Genomic DNA, 22,610 nt, shown 5'->3' on the forward strand with positions numbered 1-22,610 from the left:
GGCCCAGAACTATCTATCCCAACAAACTGCCTCCCCCAATAATTTAAGCAGAGATTTTCTGCAGCTTTGCTGCCTTTCCTAAAGGCCCTTCTATTGCCTGGAGAAGCCATTTGGCTATGTGACCGCTGACAAAACCCAATTCTCACTCCTTTTCTCTATGCGCACCAGATGACAGTGAGGTCCTTCTTTTGCCTGCTAGGAAATAGCACTGAGACCAGATGAGACTGTGGAGTGAAATCAGTTTGGAAAATGTATTTAAAATATATCAGCAGAAAACTAGTGAATTCATTTTACTTTATGAAAGATGTTAGAATAGCCAATACAAAAAACATCTAAGCAAAATAAAAACCATGTTATACACAAAAATACATTTTTTAGTTATTTATATTAATAAAATGTGTACACTGCAGAAGTATTTTATAAAGAATATAAAATGTACATTAAAATGGTCAATAAAAAAATCAACATTTAAAAAACACTAAAAATCAATAAAATCAACAGTTAAAGGTATGCTAAACTAAACTATATGAAAATACTGAGTAAGGAGACCCTTAGAAACAAGGACTAGTATTATTTTATTTTCATTTAGAAATCACTTCCCAGAAAGTATCTCAAAAATACCACCAAAAAAAAACATTTCATATGCAAACCAATTAAAAATATTTTAAAATCCCACACAGACCCTCCGTGACGCAGAGTGGTAAGCGGCAGTAACACAGCTGAAGCTCTGCTCACATCTGCAGTTCGATGCCAACGGAAGGAGGAAGTCGAATCTCCGGTAAAAGGGGTCGAGGTCCACTCAGCCTCCCATCCATCCGTGGTCAGTAAAATGAGTGCCCGGCATATGCTGGGGGGTAAAGAAAGACCGGGGAAGGAACTGGCAGTCCCACCTCATATATACGGTCTGTCTAGTAAATGTTGCAAGACATCACCCTAAGAGTCGAAAACGATTCACACTACAAGTGCGGGGACACCTTTACCTTTTAAAATCCCACAGAAACAGTAATAAAGCTCTGCACTTAAAAGTTTTGTTGAAAAAGGAAGGTCTTCTATAGGCCCCACAAAAACAAAAAACCTGTCTGATATGTAACAGGAGGAAGTTCAAAAAAGTAGATGCCACCACACAAAAGGCCAGGTTTCTCTATCATGCAGAGTGGACTTCCCAATGAGATGGTATGCGTAAGAGGCCATCTTCTGCAGACTTCAGTGATGGGCTGCATATATAACAGGTGAGATAATTTTTTAAGCATCCTGGCCCCAACCTGTATAGGGCTTTAATCTATGTAGCCTGCAAGATGAAGAATAAAGCTCCCATTGAAGTTCTTTCCATACTCCCTACATTTCAATTGTTTCTCCTGCGTATCCCCTGTGATGTAAGCCTACTGCTTTCATTGAATCTCTTTCCATACTCCATGCATTAAAAAAGTTACTCCACAGTGTTTTTTCATACGAAGTAAGTGTGCTCTGACTGAACCTCTTTCCACTCACTACATTTAAATGGTTTCTCCCGTGTGGGTTCTGTGATGTAAAACAAGGCTACTGCTTACACTGAAGCTTTTTCCACACTCTCTGCATTTAAACGGTTTCTCCCCTGTATGGGTTCTTTGATGCAAAGTACGGTGACCGCTCTGACTGAAGCTCTTTCCACACTCCCTGCATTTAAATGGTTTCTCCCCTGTATGGGTTCTTTGATGTGAAGTAAGGTGACCGCTCTGACTGAAGTTTTTTCCACACTCCTTACATTTAAATGGCTTCTCCCCTGTGTGGGTTCTTTGATGTGAAGTAAGCTTACTTCTCTGACTAAAGCCCTGTCCACACTCCATGCATTTAAATGGTTTCTCCCCTGTGTGTGTTCGGTGATGTAATTTCAGGCTACTGTTTACACTGAAGCTCTTTCCGCACTCACTGCATTTAAATGGTTTCTCCCCTGTGTGGGTTCTTTCATGTAATGTAAGGTTACCACTCTGACTGAAGCGCTTTCCACACTCTTTGCATTTAAATGGCTTCTCCCCTGTGTGGGTTCTTTGATGCGAAGTAAGGTCACTGCTCTGACTGAAGCTCTTTCCACACTCACTGCATTTAAATTGTTTCTCCCCTGTGTGGGTTCTGTGATGTAAAGTAAGGCTACTGTTTACACTGAAGCTCTTTCCACATTCCCTGCATTTAAATGGTTTCTCGCCTGTGTGGGTTCTTTCATGTAAAGTAAGCCTACTGCTCTGACTGAAGCTCTTTCCACACTCCCTGCATTTAAATGGTTTCTCGCCTGTGTGGGTTCTTTCATGTAAAGTAAGGCTAGTGCTCTGACTGAAGTACTTTCCACACTCTCTGCATTTAAATGGTTTCTCCCCTGTGTGTGTTCTGTGATGTAAAGTAAGTTTACTGCTCTGACTGAAGCTCTTTCCACATTCCCTGCATTTAAATGGTTTTTCTCCAGTGTGGGTTCTTTCATGTACTGTAAGGTACCACTTGTGTCTAAAGCTCTTTCCACACTCCATGCATTTAAATGGTTTCTCCCCTGTATGGGTTCTTTCATGTAATGAAAGTTGATCATTCCGAGAGAAGCTCTTTCCACACTCCTTGCATTTAAATGGCTTCTCCGCTGTGTGGGTTCTGTGGTGTAATTTAAGGTTACCATTTCCACTTAAGCTCTTTCCACATTGCCTGCATTTAAATGGTTGCTCCCCTGTGTGCGTTCTGTGATGTAAAGTAAGGCTGTTTTTTACACTGAAGCTCTTTCCACACTCCCTGCATTTAAATGGTTTCTCCCCTGTGTGTGTTCTTTCATGCAATGTAAGGTACCACTTGTGGCTAAAGCTCTTTCCACACTGCTTGCATTTAAATGGTTTCTCCCCTGTGTGGGTTCTTTCATGTAATGTAAGTTGACCATTCTGAGGGAAGCTCTTTCCACACTCCTTGCATTTAAATGGTTTCTCCCCTGTGTGTGTTCGGTGATGTAATTTAAGGCTACTGCTTACACTGAAGCTCTTTCCACACTCCATGCATTTAAAAGGTTTCTCTCCTGTGTGGGTTCTTTTATGTGAAGTAAGATGATCGTTCTGAGTAAAGCTTTTTCCACATTCCCTGCATTTAAATGGTTTCTCCCCTGTGTGGGTTCTGTGATGTGAAGTAAGGCTATTTTTTACACTGAAGCTCTTTCCACATTCCATGCATTTAAATGGTTTTTCTCCAGTGTGTGTTCTTTGATGAAAACTATGACAAGTAGAGTATTTCTTGCTCCCATTCTTTGGCTGCTTTCTTTCAGACGTTTTTGGTCCCCTGTGATTTCCAAATATCTCTTTTTGACTCTCAGTCTTGGCTATTACCAGTGGCACCATCTGTGGTTTTCTATAATTCTCATTCTGCCGGTCACCTGCTGAGGGGGAAGAGGGTTGAAAAAAACACATTGGAATTTCAAGGCAAAAACAAAGCATTTCATCACAGATGAAGCCCAGCTCCTGACATTTTTTCCTTGTAAAAATCATTATGTAATCGCCAGGATAAGCCTTAAAATGGACGCCGATATCACTGTTCAATTCTTTTGGTATCAAGTTTAGCAGAAGATATATGAGTACTCTTATACTCTTATACGTTATGTTGCAAAGGTCTCTATGGTTTGATTTATTTCGATTATTTCATTTAGATAGTTTGGTAGACAGTGCTGGGAAGGAGTCAGTGGTCGTGGTGCACGTTGGCACCAATGACATGGGGAAATGCAGCCGTGCGGTCCTGGAAGCAAAATTTAGGTTGCTAGGTAGGATGCTGAAAGCCAGGACCTCCAAGGTGGCTTTCTCTGAAATGCTACCGGTTCCATGCGCAGGACCAGCCAGACAGGCCCAGCTTCGCAGTCTCAATGCGTGGATGAGACGATGGTGTCGGGTGGAAGGGTTCGGATTTGTTAGGCACTGGGGAACATTTTGGGACAAGCCGGGCCTGTACAAAAGGGACGGGCTCCACTTGAACCAGAATGGAACAAGACTGCTGGCACTTAAAATTAAAAAGGTGGCAGAGCAGCTTTTAAACTGACTGAGCGGGGAAACCCGACAGGAGCTGAAAAAGGTCCAGTTCGGAATAAACCTCCCCCCTGGGATAAAAACCAAAGAAATGATGAAATTTTAAAAGGGGTAGGCCTAGAAGTAGGCATTGTGAGAGCAGGGGCACAGGATATAAATTCAGAAGAGCAAAATTACCACAGGCCTAACCACAAGTGCCAAAGACACTTGAAGAGAGACACTGCTTACAAGTGCCTGTACGCTAATGCTAGGAGCCTGCGAACCAAGATGGGAGAACTGGAGTGCTTGGTCTTAGAGGAGAGCATTGATATAGTGAGCATAACGGAGACCTGGTGGAATGGAGAAAACCAGTGGGATACGGTTATCCCTGGATATAAACTATATCAGAAGGACAGGGAAGGACGTATTTGTGGCGGAGTCGCTCTATACGTGAAAGACGGCATTGAATCCAGCAAGCTCGTAACCCCAAAAGAGGCAGACTCCTCCACAGAATCATTGTGGGCGGTGATACCGTGCCCCAGGAGGGACTTAATACTGGGAACGATCTATCGTCCCCCTGATCAAAATGCTCAGGGAGACCTTGAGATGAGATATGAAATTGAGGAAGCATCCAAACTAGGAAATGTGGTAGTAATGGGTGACTTCAACTACCCGGACATACACTGGCTGCATATGTGTTCCAGTCATGACAAAGAAGCAAAATTTCTACATATTCTAAATGACTATTCCCTAGACCAGTTGGTCATGGAACCGACCAGAGGGACGGCAACCCTGGACTTAATCCTCAGTGGGGACCGGGACCTGGTGCAAGATGTAAGTGTTGTTGAACCGATTGGGAGCAGTGACCACAGTGCTATTAAATTAAACATACATGTAAATGGCCAATTGCCAAGAAAATCCAACACGGTCACATTTGACTTCAAAAGAGGAAACTTCACAAAAATGAGGGGGTTGGTAAAAAGAAAGCTGAAAAACAAAGTCCAGAGGGTCACATTACTCGAAAATGCTTGGAAGTTGTTTAAAAACACTATATTAGAAGCTCAACTGGAGTGCATACCGCAGATCAGAAAAGGTACCACCAGGGCCAAGAAGTTGCCAGCATGGTTAACGAGCAAAGTCAAGGAAGCTCTTAGAGGCAAAAAGTCTTCCTTCAGAAAATGGAAGTCTTGTCCAAATGAAGAAAATAAAGAAGAACACAAACTCTGGCAAAAGAAATGTAAGAAGACAATAAGGGATGCTAAAAAAGAATTTGAGGAGCACATTACTAAGAACATAAAAACCAACAACAAAAAATTCTATAAATACATTCAAAGCAGGAGACCATCTAGGGAGACAATTGGACCCTTGGATGATAAGGGAGTCAAAGGTGTACTAAAGAACGATAAGGAGATTGCAGAGAAGCTAAATGAATTCTTTGCATCTGTCTTCACAGTGGAAGATATAGGGCAGATCCCTGAACCTGAACTAACACTTGCAGGAAGGGATTCTGAGGAACTGAGACAAATAGTGGTAACGAGAGAGGAAGTTCTAAGCTTAATGGACAATATAAAAACTGACAAATCACCGGGCCCGGATGGCATCCACCCAAGAGTTCTCAAAGAACTCAAATGTGAAATTGCTGATCTGCTAACTAAAATATGTAATTTGTCCCTCGGGTCCTCCTGTTCACCACAGAGTGTCTTCTCCACGTTGTGAATCATTTCAGGCTTTTATTATTGGGCCCTTTTCATCATGGATGTAATAGTGACAAATAGTGGTAACAAGAGAGGAAGCTCTAGGCTTAGTGTACAATATAAAAACTGGCAAGTCACTGGGCCCGGATGGCATCCACCCGAGAGTTCTCAAAGAACTCAAAGGTGAAATTACTGATCTGCTAACTAAAATATGTAATTTGTCCCTCGGGTCCTCCTCCGTGCCTGAGGACTGGAAAGTGGCAAATGTAACGCCAATCTTCAAAAAGGGATCCAGAGGGGATCCCGGAAATTACAGGCCAGTTAGCCTAACTTCTGTCCCTGGAAAACTGGTAGAAAGTATGATTAAAGCTAGATTAACTAAGCACATAGAAGAACAAGCCTTGCTGAAGCAGAGCCAGCATGGCTTCTGCAAGGGAAAGTCCTGTCTCAGTAACCTATTAGAATTTTTTGAGAGTGTCAACAAGCATATAGATAGAGGTGATCCAGTGGACATAGTGTACTTAGACTTTCAAAAAGCGTTTGACAAGGTACCTCACCAAAGGCTTCTGAGGAAGCTTAGCAGTCATGGAATAAGAGGAGAGGTCCTCTTGCGGATAAGGAATTGGTTAAGAAGCAGAAAGCAGAGAGTAGGAATCAACGGACAGTTCTCCCAATGGAGGGCTGTAGAAAGTGGAGTCCCTCAAGGATCGGTATTGGGACCTGTACTTTTCAACTTGTTCATTAATGACCTAGAATTAGGAGTGAGCAGTCAAGTGGCCAAGTTTGCTGACGACACTAAATTGTTCAGGGTTGTTAAAACAAAAAGGGATTGCGAAGAGCTCCAAAAAGACCTCTCCAAACTGAGTGAATGGGCGGAAAAATTGCAAATGCAATTCAATATAAACAAGTGTAAAATTATGCATATTGGAGCAAAAAATCTGAATTTCACATATACGCTCATGGGGTCTGAACTGGCGGTGACCGACCAGGAGAGAGACCTCAGGGTTGTAGTGGACAGCACGATGAAAATGTCGACCCAGTGTGCGGCAGCTGTGAAAAAGGCAAATTCCATGCTAGCAATAATTAGGAAAGGTATTGAAAATAAAACAGCCGATATCATCATGCCGTTGTATAAATCTATTGTGCGGCCGCATTTGGAATACTGTGTACAGTTCTGGTCGCCTCATCTCAAAAAGGATATTATAGAGTTGGAAAAGGTTCAGAAGAGGGCAACCAGAATGATCAAGGGGATGGAGCGACTCCCTTAAGAGGAAAGGTTGCAGCATTTGGGGCTTTGTAGTTTAGAGAAAAGGCGGGTCAGAGGAGACATGATAGAAGTGTATAAAATGATGCATGGCATTGAGAAAGTGGATAGAGAAAAGTTCTTCTCCCTCTCTCATAATACTAGAACTCGTGAACATTCAAAGAAGCTGAATGTTGGAAGATTCAGGACAGACAAAAAGAAGTACTTCTTTACTCAGCGCATAGTTAAACTATGGAATTTGCTCCCACAATATGCAGTAATGGCCACCAGCTTGGATGGCTTTAAAAGAAGGTTAGACAAATTCATGGAGGACAGGGCTATCAATGGCTACTAGCCATGATGGCTGTGCTCTGCCACCCTAGTCAGAGGCAGCATGCTTCTGAAAACCAGTTGCCGGAAGCCTCAGGAGGGGAGAGTGTTCTTGCACTCGGGTCCTGCTTGCGGACTTCCCCCAGGCACCTGGTTGGCCACTGTGAGAACAAGATGCTGGACTAGATGGGCCACTGGCCTGATCCAGCAGGCTCTTCTTATGTTCTTATATTCTTATGTTCTTATTCAGGGGTCATGTAGCAGGGACATAAGTATTTTGCTTTGATGTCCTATTTCTCCTGCTCCTTTGGCATACGCTCTGTGGAGGGAGTCAGGTTGTTATCTTAATTACTGCTACCCATTAGCTTTGAAGTAGAATTAACAATGTTGGGCTAATCGCCAAGTCTTTAAGCATCCTGCCATCTCTATTGCCAGAAGGCAGGTAGGAATTAAAAGATTACAAGTTGTAAACTAAGGGAGCTGAGATTAGAGCTGAAGAAGAAAGCGTCTTACCGGGACCAGAACCGGAAGTCCCCCCCTAGGTATCTCCTTGGGGGAAGGGAACCCCCCCTGAACCATCTCAACTATCTCAAGCTCTGATAATTCTTTCCACCAAATTTTACTATTCACTATTCCCAGTCCTTATCAACAAACAATGCAAACGATGACCCCCAGCCGCTATTCCAACATGATTGGTCATTAGACCATCAACTAACAATCAAGCTACCTAAGGAGGATAATCATAGTAAAAGCCTGGGTGAAGAATTACAGGATGCAGGCTTTAATTGCAATCTAACTCTGAGGGATGAGGAGATTCCTTCAGAAATATTAACCATAGATGATATAAATGAATCACAAGAACCTAGGTGTGCCCATCCAGAGAATCAGTCCACAAATAAATTTTCAACACAGCAGAGTATGACAGGACTGAACCTGCCGTCATTAGGCTGGGGAATAGCTGTTACCGAAGAACTGAGTTTGATAAAAGCCTACCTAGCTGAAACAAATAGTCTGCTCAGTACTCTGATTAAGTCTTTGGGGCCGCTTTTGTCGGAGGAACTAAACCCCCCTGACTCCACCTCTGCTACCCCAGCTATTCGAGAATGCTCGACACGGAAGTCAGAACTGAAAGCAAAAAACGCTACGTCTTTGCATCGGGCTTACCGGAGGGCTAACAAAATGAAGAAACCAAAGAATATAAAGAATTTTAAACCTGTTTTAACAAAGAGAATGAATTTTAACCCTTTATTCAAGCTATTGAACGCACCAATTAAAACTCAGCTAACTTCCATGCAAGCTTGCAAAACAAAAATACCCCCCAAAACCAGCCCTCAACATTTAAATAAGCTAAGTCCCTTGTTGGAGAAAACTAAATCCTTGACTTCCCGGAAGTGAGTGCTCAGCTGGTGACTGTCTCTGAGAGATCTCTGCCTCAGAGGAAGCTTTTTTCAGGTTAAAAGCCAGTCAAGAGGAAACTTTGACTGGCTTAAATGTTCTCCAAGGTATAGGAGAACCGATCAGATTTTCCACAAGACTTCGTTGAGCTGTCGGCGGCTGGAATTGATCAGGAAATCCCTGGGATAAGAAGGCATGCCGAGCGGCTGAAGACGGAGTCAGGATTTCCATGCAAGCTGTACTGGAAAAAAGCGAAGCGTTTTTTTTTTTCTTCTTAAAAAAACGTCCTTAACCAGTGAGCCCACTTCTGTCTAAATCTTATCATTCGGCTTAAATTACTACAATAAAAGGGATTTGTTTATGAATCAGCAACTGAGAAACCTGGGTGAGTCATACTTTTTCTCTTTTAAATATAATTAAGGAAGAAAGAAAATGTAAACAACTTATATACTTTTTTTACGACAAAAAGCTGGCCTGAATTTGGAGTTTTAAAGTTTAAAAACGGATGAGAGGTAATTATTATTTGATGGAAATATATTTTGGACTATTTTTCTCCTTGGACTATTTCTTTTTGGACGAATCTGCTGCTCGTATATGTTACTAATCGTTTGGTGTTGGGAACCAGAATTGTTTTGCATTCTTGGACGTAGATAAGAACTGTGCTGTGCTGGCTGGACTATAATAACAGGCCTGGAATATTAACTCTTTTGTTGGTGGAGGAAAAAAAAAAGAAATAGACTGCCTCTAGGTTTTGGAACAGTGATTAATATCAGAAATTAAAGGCTTTTCTTGAAAATGACAACTAAAAAAGCAACTAAGGCCCAGGAGCGAAGAGGTTCTACTGATCCACAGGAAGGGGCTATACCCCCAGATTTGTTTCAAAAAATAATGGAAGGGATTAATGATATAAAACAGGAAATGAAAACTGAACTGACAGATATAAAAGACTATATTAAAACACAAGTGGATGAGATTAAAGGGACAATTAGGCAAATAAAGGAGGATGCAAAAAACACTAAAGAAAAGGTACAAATCTTGGAGAATAGAACAGATATATTAAATCTGGAATTAGAAAAAAACTTGGACTATATGGCTGTGACTGAATTTAGAAATAAAGAACATTGTTTGAGATTCCGTGCAATCCCTGAGGAAACAGGTGAAGACATCAGAGATAAAATTGTTAATGCTCTAGCAAAATTTCTGGATTTGAATGAAGATCGGATGGAATTTGAAATAGACAAAGTGTATAGAATTAATTCCAGATATGCAACAATGAATAAAATTCCAAGAGATGTGCTTGTTCATTTTATAAAGAAGACGACCAGAGATATGGTATTACAGCAACACTTTAAAAATACCTTTAAAATTGATGGTAAGGAAATACTGGTGATGAAAGAAATTCCTATTAGACTTTTACGTAAGAGAAAAGAATATGCTTTCCTTACAGAGAAACTTAAGCAACGTAAAATTCAATTTAGATGGGATGTTCCAGAAGGAGTGATCTTTACATTCAGACAACAGAAATATAGACTGAATACTGTTCAAAAAGCAAGGGACTTCTTGAGAAAAGCTTCAAAAGATATGGATGAAGATAAACTCAAAGATATGGATATAATTCCTGGGGAACAAAGTCAACAAAGATATGCAGAGGAAGGGAAGGAAGATGATGGATTAAAAGGAGCATCAGGCACATTTTAAATTACACGCTTAAAGATGGATTACAAATATCTAACTTGGAATATAAATGGAGCTAACACGGCGCAGAAGAGAAAGAAAGTGTTTCATTATTTGAAAAAATTAAAATTGGATATAATTTGTTTACAAGAAACTCATATTAAGAAGAAAGATTCCAAATATCTGATTTGTAAAAATTTGGGTGAAGAATTTATTTCGGCTGGACCAAAAAAAAAAAATGGAGTTGTTCTCTACATTAACCCACAATTGCTTCCTAAATTGGTATTACTGGATGATAGTGGTAGATTTGTGGGGGTTGAAATTACTCTACAGCGTACAAACATTTTGATAGTGGGTATCTATGCCCCCAATGAAGATAAAACAAGGTTTTACACAGGACTTATGGAAAAATTGTCAGAGTTTTCATATGATCATTGGTGTGTCATGGGTGATTGGAATGGGGTAATCTCACCAAAAATTGATAGGCTTTCTGAAAAAAATATCAAAGAGACACAGGGTAAATTACCGAAGATTTGCTTTGAACTGATGGAACATTTAGAATTGGTGGATACCTGGAGATATATAAATGATAATGCAAAGGAATTTACTTATTTTTCAGAAAGACACAAAACATTCTCGAGGATTGATATGATTTGGATGTCTAAAATTTTAGCGAAGGATACTTTTAAAATGGATATATTACCAAAAACTTTTTCAGATCATAATCCTGTGATATTAACATTAAAAAAAAAAAATCTTGGATTTAGATGGAGACTAAATGAATCTTTATTACAGAATGACAAAGTAGTACAAGAATGTAAGAAGAAATTAAAAGAGTTCTTTGAACATAACTTACATAAAGGAACAAGTGAAAATATCGTTTGGGATACAAGTAAGGCATTTATGAGGGGATATTTTATTAAATGTAACTCTGAATTAAAAAAAAAGAAACAACAGAAAATGCAATTAATTTTGGAAGAAATAAAACAAAAAGAGGAAGAATTGAAAAAGAATCCAACTAAAGTTTCTATTGTAAATCAAATTAAAATGTTACAGAAGCAAGTATCAATGCTGACAGTTAGAGAAATTGAAAGAAAACTAAATTTTGCTAAACAAAGGACTTTTGAATTTGCAAATAAACCTGGGAAATGGTTAGCATATAAATTAAGAAAAGAACGTCAAAAAAATATTATTTTAAAGATACAAGAAGGAGATGAGACGTTGACAGATAATGTAAAAATCAAAAAGATTTTTCATCAATATTACTCAACATTGTACAAATGTCAGGAAATTCCATCTGAAAAAATAGAAGAGTATATATCTAAACAGAATTTGCCTAAAATTACAGACTTTCAGAGACAAGCTATTAATGGCCCTATTACGTCCAGAGAGATATCTGAAGCTATAAACAAAATTAAATTAGGAAAGGCACCAGGACCAGATGGGTTATCTGTAATGTATTATAAATGTTTGGAGGAAGAACTCTTACTACCTTTACAGTCTACAATGAATTTTATTCTGCAAGAGGGAAAGATACCGGATAGTTGGAAAAATGCTAATATAACATTAATACCTAAAGAGGAGCAAGATTTAACTAAAACAAAAAACTATCGACCAATATCTCTATTGAACAATGACTATAAAATTTTTACAATGATCTTGGCGGAAAGATTGAAAATAATATTGCAACAATTTATTCAGGAAGATCAATCAGGGTTTTTACCTAAAAGACAATTACGTGACAACGTCAGGAATGTCTTGAATGTCTTGGAATATTTAGAACAACGAAATGATAAACAAGCAGCTTTGATTTTTTTAGATGCTGAAAAAGCATTTGATAATTTGAATTGGAAATTTATGTTTCAGGTTTTGGAGCAAATGGATTTTGGAGACAATTTTATAAAATGGATTAGATCGATTTATACATCTCAGAAGGCTCAGATAATTGTTAACGGAGATTTAACGGATTCATGTGAAATACAAAAGGGTACAAGACAGGGATGTCCTTTATCTCCCCTTTTATTTATTCTGGTCTTAGAAGTGCTGCTTAGAGATATAAGGCAAGATAAAAGAATTTCAGGATTAAAGATAAAAAAAGAAGAATATAAATTGAGAGCATTTGCTGATGATTTGATAATTGTACTAGAAAACCCTCTGGAAGGAATTAATGTATTGACGGACAAATTAAAAGAATTTGGACTGTTAGCAGGATTTAAGATCAACAATCAAAAAACAAAGATGTTGGTGAAAAATTTAACTTTAAGGGAACAGAAAGAGTTAATGGACAAGACAGATTTTACAATAGAGAAAAAGTTGAAATATTTAGGTATCATTATGACAAATAAAAACTCAAAGTTGTTTCATAATAATTATGAAAAATTATGGACAGAGATTAAGAAAGATTTGCTAAGATGGGATAAACTACAACTGTCATTAATGGGTAGAATATCTGTGATAAAAATGAATGTATTACCGAGAATGATGTTTTTGTTTCAAACAATACCTGTAATATCCTCTGATTTACCTTTTAAACAATGGCAAAAAGATATCTCTAAATTTGCATGGCAAGGAAAAAAACCAAGAGTTAAATTTAAACTACTACAAGATGCCAAAGAAAGAGGAGGACTGGGATTACCAAATTTGAGACTTTATTTTGCTGCCTGCTGTCTAGTCTGGATAAAGGAATGGATCTTATTGAGGTATAAAAGACTATTGGATTTGGAGGGCCATAAATTGAAGTGGGGATGGCATGGATATCTATGGTATGACAAAGTAAAAGTAAATGTAGACTTTAACAATCATTTTATAAGACGTCCTCTGTTGAAAATATGGAATAGATATAAACCAAGGTTTTATTCGAAAATACCATTATGTGTCTCAAGTCAAGAAGCGTTTTACAGAAGAGAAATGGCTGGAAAAGAGAAATGGTTAACTTATCAAGAACTATTAGAAAATGTACATGGAGAATATATAATGAAAGAGAGAGAACAACTGACAAAGGAAGGATATAGTTTTCAATGGTTTGCCTACTTACAATTGTTAGAAAGATATAAAATGGACAAGAAAATGTATGGGTTTGAAATAAGTAAATCTGCTTTTGAAATAGGATTGTGTACAAATGATGAAAATATAATTGCGAAAATGTATAAACTCTTACTGAAAATGGATATGGAGGAAGAACAAGTAAAAGAGTGTATGGTAAAGTGGGCAAAAATTTTTGGTTATAACATACAAATGGATCAATGGGAAAATATGTGGAAAAAAGGCTTGAGATTTACACTATGCTATAATCTTAAAGAAAATTTTTATAAAATGATGTACCGTTGGTACATGACTCCAGAAAAGTTGTCAAAAATGTATAGTAATGTTTCTAATGTTTGTTGGAAATGTAAACAACAAGAAGGATCATTTTATCATATGTGGTGGCTGTGTAAAAAGGCAAAATCATTTTGGGCACAGATAGGTAGGAAGATGCAAAAAATTCTAAAGATAAATATTCAGTCAAAACCAGAATTTTTTTTATTGGGTTTTATGGATAAACAAATAGAAAAGAAATATGGAAGAATAATATTATATATGATTACGGCAGCAAGATTATTATATGCACAAAAGTGGAAAATGGAATCAACACCAACAATGGAAGAATGGCTATTGAAATTAATGGACTTAGTAGAAATGGATAAATTGACGTGTTTACTTAGAGAAAAATCGACAGATACATTTCTTAAGGAATGGAAGCCTCTCTTAGACTTTTTGTTGAAAGATCAAAATAAAATGATGATACTGGGATTTGACGATTAATTAAGACAGCCTATGGAGAAAAGGGATTCTGTATGTATACATTAAGGGACAGGTTTGATGTATACTATATACCTATAGCTGATCTGCGACAAATCGGAAGTCAACTATTTTATCTTTATTTTCTGTTGTATTGTTATGTTTTTTTGACTTTGTTTTGTTTGTTTTTTGAAAAATTTGAATAAAAATTATTAAAAAAAAAAAAAGAAAACTAAATCCTTAATAGAGCCCAGCACAGAAACGTCAGAGAATGGATCCAGGATTTCAGATATCAATGAATCTACCGATGCCCACCTACTTCCAGACAGATTCTGCAACGCCTCAAACTGGAACTTGCAATTGGCGAGAGACAAATTAGCAGTAACATTCTTACCTACGCAATTGGAGCAGAGATCGACTACATGGATAAAACATGTAAGTCCTGCCTTAGACTTTACTCTCCGAACATTCCATACAAGAACTGCGTTAAGCATGTGTCTTATCTCTATTCACAATTTCCCGAAAAACGTGTCATTTTCACCTTCCAATTGATATTTATCGCCGAACAGATTTACAAAATTAGAGAAGACCTCTATACCCATGGTATCCGGATTCATCGCTACTTTGTAAATAAGGCTCCATTTAATTCACTGCTTAACCGCTCCCTCCTGCAATCAAGGGAAGAAAGATCTCGGCCCCAGACACCCCCTACTAGTCAGAATAGTCAGGAGCTCCCCATTTGGACTAACCCCCCGGCCCAATGCCAACTTCAACTTCACTGGCAGGAGGGACTAGATCATGAAGAGCTCCTCCTTATGGAATCTTATGACCGTCTACCTAAACCAGATCAGGAAGGAATTACTAAGAGATTGGCTTATCTTATCCAAAGCTTAACAAAGCGATGCTCCGAATCAAACAGAGCTGATTCCCCCCAAGCCTTCCCTTTAGTTTCAGATAATTTTAACAAATCTCCGTCTAGAACTATGACAAACCAATCTCTTTCACACAGTTTGCTATCAAGCAATATTAATAGACCCCTAGCCCCTGATAAAGGAAGGAAGATACTTAGACCCCAACATTATGATCCGATTCCAGGTGTATCCAAGCCATCAACTAGCTCTTCTTGCCTTGAGATGCGCTTCCTGCAACCCGAAGAATTGGGCTCTCCGACCACAAGTCGGAAGATAAAACCAAATTCCTCCCCCAAGAACAGCACAAGTTCCTGGAGTAATTTCCAATGTCAGTACCCTATACCCAGAAATACATATTATTGTTCCATGTCCATGACCTTAGTCAAAAGTAATAACCAAAACAAACAGTCCAATGCCCAATTCCAACCCTCGGGCAGGCTTTAATCCATCTCATGTCACGTTGGCCCACTCCAAAGCTGTAGTCTGTCTAGCCTGCGAATTATTTCCACTCTGATTTCTGTATATAGTACAAAACAGTTTAACCATGTATTTTATTTTTTTCTCTTGTATTTTACCTTGTATTATGGGTCTTTGACCGCAAATAAAGTGACTTACACTAGATGAAGCCCAATTATCTGCTTCTCTATTTTTGCATCTCCATAATTCTCCCCCTTTTATCTTTGCTTGGCCCTCCCTCCCTATTCAATATCTATATAAACTCGCTGACAAAACGCCTGTCGGCAGTAAACTCTCACCCTCCTGTCTTGGCAAGGAGACACTTAACCTGTCTTCTATATGCCGACGACATTGCCCTGTTATGCCAAACGCAGGTGGGCTTACGTCGTCTCTTAAGAGAACTTGCCTCCTTTTGTGTGGATGAACTTTTGAGAATTAACTATGCGAAATGCAAGGTTTTAGTTTTCGCCAAAAGTAGACATAAACACCGCTGGCAAATTGACAACCTTAGTATTGACCAAGTCAATGCCTTCAGTTACCTTGGCATTGCATTCCATCCCTTAGGTTCTTGGAATGAGCATTTTGTCCAGTCTGCTGCGCCAGCACTGAAATCAGCCAGAGCTTTACTCACCTTCTTTTATACAAAGGGCGGTCAGTACATTCCGGCAGCAGTCCAGGTATTCAACGCCAAGGTGCTTCCTCAACGTCTTTACGGGACCCAAATTTGTAGTGCAGGCAATTACGCATTGTTGGAGAGGGTACAATCTAAATTCATGAGGTCCATTTTGGGCACTCCGAGATGTATCCCCAGTGTGACCTTATGCTTGGAATTAGGTGCCCTTCTGATTGAGACCCACACTTGGATATTAAAATTTAACTACTGGATGAAGCTGCTATTTTTACCCACTGGAATGCCCCCATTAACTTTGGAAGATTCCTTCCAATCTCAATGGCAACGGGTAATGATTCACAAACTCGGAACTCTCGGTTTTTCGCTCCCAGCGATTGGTGCCCTAGGCCATACGACCGCTAAAACAACAATTATCCAACACCTCAAAGATGTTGAGTATCAGAACAACATGAGCCTAGTTGCCGCTTATTCACAATGCAGTATTAATGTAAATCCCTGTAACTTGGCCACTTACATTTCAAGTTTATCTACCCCAAAACTCAGGAGAGCTTTTACCCTGGCACGATTCAATGTTCTGCCCTCGGCACTAATGGAGGGTAGATACAGGGGAGTCGATTGTTATGATCGAACTTGCCCCTGTGGAGCAGATGCGGTGGAGACAGTGAACCTTGTACTACTTTGCTGCCCTTTTTATTCAGATCTCCGCCTTAAGTTCATCTCCCCACTTTTATCTAATCTTCCTCTGAGCCCACAAGCTATGATTTTACAATATTTAACAGCAGATTCAGAATCACGGATCACTCTGAGGTCGCCTCGTTCTGCACAGCTGCTATGGCTCGCAGGAGGGACCTAATGCGATGTCTATTAGATCAAGGTTTTAGCTAGATTACTATGTGGACCCGGTTTTAGCTTTTTAGCTTTCTCACTGCAATGACACTGTATTGTATTCTATCTCCACTCTGATATTCAGAGGATCCGTAATTATACCGCTGGTCTTGGACCGTAATAAAGATTTTACGTTATCTTTGCATGGCCAGATGAAAGCAAGGTTACCTGAATATCCTGCAGTCTCACACAGCAACATAAGTTCCTTTCAGGTCCATATAACACTTGATGTCACTAAGCCCAGATTTGTCTGGGTTTCCTCCTACTGCCATAGAACTGTGATATATATTTCTAAAATAGTATGCAATGAAGAGTGGGGTGCGGGGGAAAAGAAGGGCAGCAAGACTGCAGAACAGGACGAACTGGGCACAGCTCACTTCTCCTTGATTCTTAATAATTTGACTGCAGTCAAAAGAGCCGATCAGACAGAAATATAGGAACAAATGAAGTTGTGATATACTGAATCAGACCCTGGTCCCTCGAGCTCAGTACTGTCAATACTGGCTGGCAGCTGCGCTGCAGGTTTTCAGATAAAGACACTTCTAAATTCCACCTGAAGATTCAAGGGATTAAACTTAGCTGAGCTAAGACAGGGATGGCCAAAGACCAACACTACACGAGTTTGCAATGATGCTCTGAACCGTAAGGGGAATGCCCGACTGATCTCTCCCCTTCATCAAAGCCCTGTACAATTAGATCTTGTTCTTCCAGCCAAGAGACTAAGCCCAGGTTTGACATTTCTTTCAAAGATACAGATAAGCTAGTTAGTTCTGAACTGAAATTATTCTCCTCTCTCCATAACAAAGAACGATCTTAGATCTCCTGGAGATGAATAGCACAGGGACATGTAGATCCAAATGTCTCTTGTGGACAAGAAACTGTTCAAAAACCTCAATTCAGTGACACTGTGGAAACCAATCCAGCTATCTTAATTTGGGGGATTTCTCAGCAGATGGGAAGGAAACTTCAACCTGGATGCCATTCCCCCTCCTTATATGAACAGCCTGGCTGGATCAGACCACAGGCCTATCTATTCCAGCATCCTCACAGTGCCAAAGTGGATGCAGATGGGAAGTCTACAGGGAGCACATGAAGGCATCACTTAGCTCCAGCTGTTTTTCTGATTCCAGAGATATCACATCTATTTATTCATTTATAGGCTCTTTGTATACCGCTATTTCATTAGAAACATCAAAGCAGTTTACAACACGTTAAGAAAAGGCAACCACCATAAATTAAAAACATCAAATATACAATAAAAACAAAGGTCAAGTGTTGTGAAAAGAGCATGCTCTTAATTGCCTGCCTGGTGCAACACAACGGTTTTCAGCAGGCGCTTCGAAGTTAAAACAGAAGACGCCTGCTGAACCTCTGTTGGCAGAGCTTTCCAGAGAACTGGGCCGATGACACTGAAGGCTCGATTTCATGTCAATGTTCAAATCATTTAAACTCTATGAAATCTAGTTTCAAAGGAGATGAAGCTTCATCATATATAGGGGATATTTTACAAATGAATGCAAGCAAGAGTGAATTCGTTACAAGAAATTTTAAATGTCTCTACGCAAAGCACAGTAGCAAGCTGGAGGATGCAAAGGGAGACATCCTGGTTTGCTCCAAGAAAGCTAAATTGAGGAAGGTAACCTGGAAAGAAGGTGATGTGGAAGGCTAGTGACCAACTAATTTCAGAGATGAAAGGGAGACATCCTGGATAAACTGAGGAAGGTAACCTGGGACGCACGTGCAAGAAAGGAAGATGCTTTAAATGCTAATATAATGCCAATATAGTGGTACTGATTAAACAGAGATTATAACTTTAGGGTTTCTATAGGTTTCAATTAATCATAAAATGGCATCAGTATTTGTTAGGGAAAAGCTTTAAAAGAGCAGGTCACTTTCGGTCACCAATGATTGATATTTGAGGTTTAGAAAGTCCCGAAGGTCACAAATAGCAAAACCAAAAGGAGACAGAAACCACAAAGTTTAATTTCAAAAAGTCGAACAAGTGTGCACTTTGAAAACAACTTATGTAGTCAGGGCAGACACTTTCCAGGAAAGAAGGAGATGTGGAAGGCTAGTGACCAACTAATTTCAGAGATTTGACATTAAAACATCTTTAAGTAAGAGGGGGGAACATCCGTGAGGGTATATAAAGAACACGTCATCACTCCCTGACCATCCAGAGGCGGATCCTATGTTCTCTGAGCTACCACTTAGTCCCAGCAGCCTGGGCATTGCTTTTGGAGCATGGGGGTGCCCCTCTGCTGAGTTCCTCAGCAGGCAGAGTAAGGAAGATCTTTCATGCCTACAAGCTATTTCATTGCTGCTAAGGATCCATTGGAGAAGCTTTGCTGATCTGAGAGCAAGTGTGCATGCTTGTAATTTTCCTCTTTCCTCTTTTAAGAAAGCATTTATATTTGATGTCACACTTTTGATTACTGCTGAAAATAGAGAGTGCTTCAAAGACACATAGCACACGCTATTGCCAACCCTACACCTATGTGGGGGAAGCGTGGGGTATTTGAGGTGTTGGGGTACTCCCTCTGGGTTCCTGGAGACCACCAAGATTCAGTGTTGTGAAATCCTTCTACAGCTTCCCTGAGTAATCTTTCAAGTCCATACCTACTGATCTCTCCCTTTCATCAGAGCCACGTACAACTGGATCATGCTCTTCCAGCCAAGAGGTGAAGCCTAGTTTTGACATTCCCAAATTATCCTCTCCTCCCCAAAGCAAACAAAGATTTTAGATCGGGAACTGATTAGTACAGGGACCCAAGTTATCCTCCAGACCAGTTGCCTGGAGGTGTACATAAATCTCAACTCAGGGGCTCTGTGGAAACCAATCCAGCCATCTTAATTTGGGGGATTCCTCAGCAGGTAGAAAAGAAACTTCAACCTAGCGGCTCTTCCTCAGAACAGCCCTGTGGAATCAGACCACAGGCCTATCTAGTCCAGCATCCTCACAGTGCCTGATCAGATGCGAATGGGAAGTCTACAGGGAGGACATAAAGGCACCACCCTCCGATCTGACATCAGATGTGCGGCAGATAAAGGTGAGGCTTCAAAAGAACCACCAGGACCTTGAAATGGGCTGCCAATTGCTCCTTTGCTGGACTGGGGCACACTTGCACCTGCCAGTCAGCTGATCAGCGGTTGGAGGGGGCTTTGCTCAAGGAAGGGGAAGCTGTTTCCAATGAATGGAAATCACTTCTCCCTCCCAGCACTGCTCTGTGAAGCAGCCCCATTCAGCTCCTGAAGTTGAAAGAAGCAGTGTGGGGTGGCGAGCCAAGGGCTCAGCTTGGCTGTGGGTGCCTGTTCCCTTTCGGAAGCCACTGCTTTTTAGAAAGATCGGCTGTGCATGGGACTTCTCTGGCAGGCAGCCCATCCGAAAGGCACCTTTTTTCCCTCCCCCCCTGCTCAATGAAAGGAGGGGGAAGGGTACTTCAGAGAGCACTTTGCAGCTTTAAGACAGTCACTGTGCTCCCAACGGGGCAAGGGTTGCACTCAGGTCCTGCTTGCTTGCTTCCTATAGGCATGCTGCCATTGGCCTGATCCAGCAGGCTCTTCTTAAAGACATCTAAGATGTTCTCCAGGAGAACTCACACCCTGATGAGTCAATTAATCTGCAACGAATCATATTACACAGGAACTGAAAAATCCTACAATTTCCAAACCAAAATGGGGCCTCAACGCAGCTGAACATCTACCTGTTGATGTCGCATCTTTGGGATACTGGATAAAGGGATCTTTTCTTTCTTCCCAACACGAATGGAGGTCCGACTCTTTGAAGGAAATAGACAAGACTAGTTACTTTTGACCAGAAAATATTCAGCCCTTACAAACAGAGATTTTTATAGATAAGAAAAGGTATAATTTTGATCTGGTAAGTCCTGCTCTCGGTGAATAGAACAGAGTTGTGTGGACCAAGTAGGGTCAGTCTGGCACTTGTGAACATGCGTCCACTGGGCATGAAGCTCATCTTGAAATGCCTGTTGGGGGTGAACCTAGTAAAGCCAGCTTCTTAGTAGGCTGCAAACTACTAGGGCAGAACCTAGTAAAGTCAGCAACAGTGGATGCAATTCACTGTGTCACAGGCCACCTGTATTTATAGAAATTGGCCATCTCCAATTCTTTATAATTGATTTACGTAAAATTATGTGTGGAAAAGTAGCGCAAACAATACAAGCCAAAACATGAGTAAAAACACAAGCTGCCAGTTAAAGTGTCTTTTTTCCTTTGAGTTTTGTTTACAGTAGTTCCAAAATAAATTCTTTCCCGTAAAGTATCAACATTTTATAAGGAGTCCGGGCATTCAGCCAATGATCATGTCTATATATGGCTGAAGCTGTACAGGGGTGAGTCAGGAGAACTTATCAGAATACAACATCAGCATCAAGATGCAGGTTAGGATGAGAGTTCAAATGATGGAAACAAGAGTATAGTAGTAATATGAGCATGAACTGACAGAGTCTAGATCAGGGTTTCCCAACCTTTGGTCCACAGATGTTGCTGGACTACAGTTCCCATAATTCCTGACCATTGGCCATGCTGGATGGGGCTGATGGGAGTTGTAGTCCCACAACATCTGTGGCTCAAAGGTCGGGAAACCCTGGTCTAGATAGATACAAACTAGAGCTATAAAAGACAGACAGCCTTGGGGATTTTTACCAGTTGTCCGTGACACTGGTCGAAGAAAGAACCACCTGCTCTGAGTGTTAAGGTCCACACGCAGCAAAGGTGAGATCACTCCTTTTCAGATGGAAATCAATGTGACCTATGCTGTCCTTTGAAATGCAACACGTTAGCGTACATCCCCTTTGTATGTGCTGTGTAAGACCTATGTTCTGATATGTGGCTATGTCCACAAAGTATAGTAAATTAGACGTGTTAATTATACATAGACACTGATAAAGATTTCCTTTCTTGATCGGCCATTAGATATTCCTAGACCTAAAAAGATTCTTGGCTGGGATCTCTGGCCACTTGGTTCACCTGGTCAGACCTAACTGCTGGCAAAAACTATTATGTATATCACACACGCACACGGCTGTCTTGCTTCTGCTACTGCAGGAGGGAAGAGAGGAAGATGAGGTGCAATATTGCGCATTGCTGGTTTCTGTTATCAGTTCGTTATTTTCTTCCATTTTTTTACAGCTCTGCTATTAGTGGATATTTACTTATTCATTGTCATGTAGGTGAATTATACGTCACCTTTTTGGACAGGACAGTTTATAATAAGGAAGAAGTAGATAAGAATATATAAACATCCCAAAAAACTCCCACAGTCTATCCAAACACACAATAAAACACTGAATGACAACTATTAAAACCAGCAGGAATTTCGGGTCTGTCTTCCTCCGAACACCTTCCCAAAAAGATGTCTTCACCGACGGCATGGAAATATAAAGAGACGAGGCCTGACGTAGGGAGAATGTTCCATGTCGAGGAGCCATTACTGAAAAATGACCATGTACCTCATCCTGTGTAGGGACCACCAGGAAGGCCTCATCTCCTGATCTTCAAGCAAAGGCAGATTCATACATGTGAGGGTGTTGTTGGCTGGCTACTACTTTATGAGCCAATATGAGCTTTAAAAATGGCTTCTATATGGGTCACTTTGCAACAGAA

General features: G+C 40.2%; 1 protein-coding gene across 1 annotated transcript in view; it reads right to left on the bottom strand.

Moving 5' to 3' along the window:
* Positions 1-504: 504 nt before the first annotated feature.
* LOC133381713 (zinc finger protein 208-like) overlaps positions 505-22,610 on the bottom strand; it is a 58,935-nt gene continuing 36,829 nt past the window's right edge. The window contains exons 2-3 of the mRNA XM_061621116.1: positions 20,940-20,956; positions 505-3,210 (exon numbers count right to left, since the gene is read on the bottom strand). Of these exons, the coding sequence (XP_061477100.1) occupies positions 1,494-3,210; positions 20,940-20,956 (1,734 nt within the window). The 3' untranslated portion in view covers positions 505-1,493. The remainder of the gene's footprint in view (positions 3,211-20,939; positions 20,957-22,610) is intronic.

Source organism: Rhineura floridana, chromosome 3 (genome assembly GCF_030035675.1).
Source record: "Rhineura floridana isolate rRhiFlo1 chromosome 3, rRhiFlo1.hap2, whole genome shotgun sequence".
NCBI lineage: Eukaryota > Metazoa > Chordata > Lepidosauria > Squamata > Rhineuridae > Rhineura > Rhineura floridana.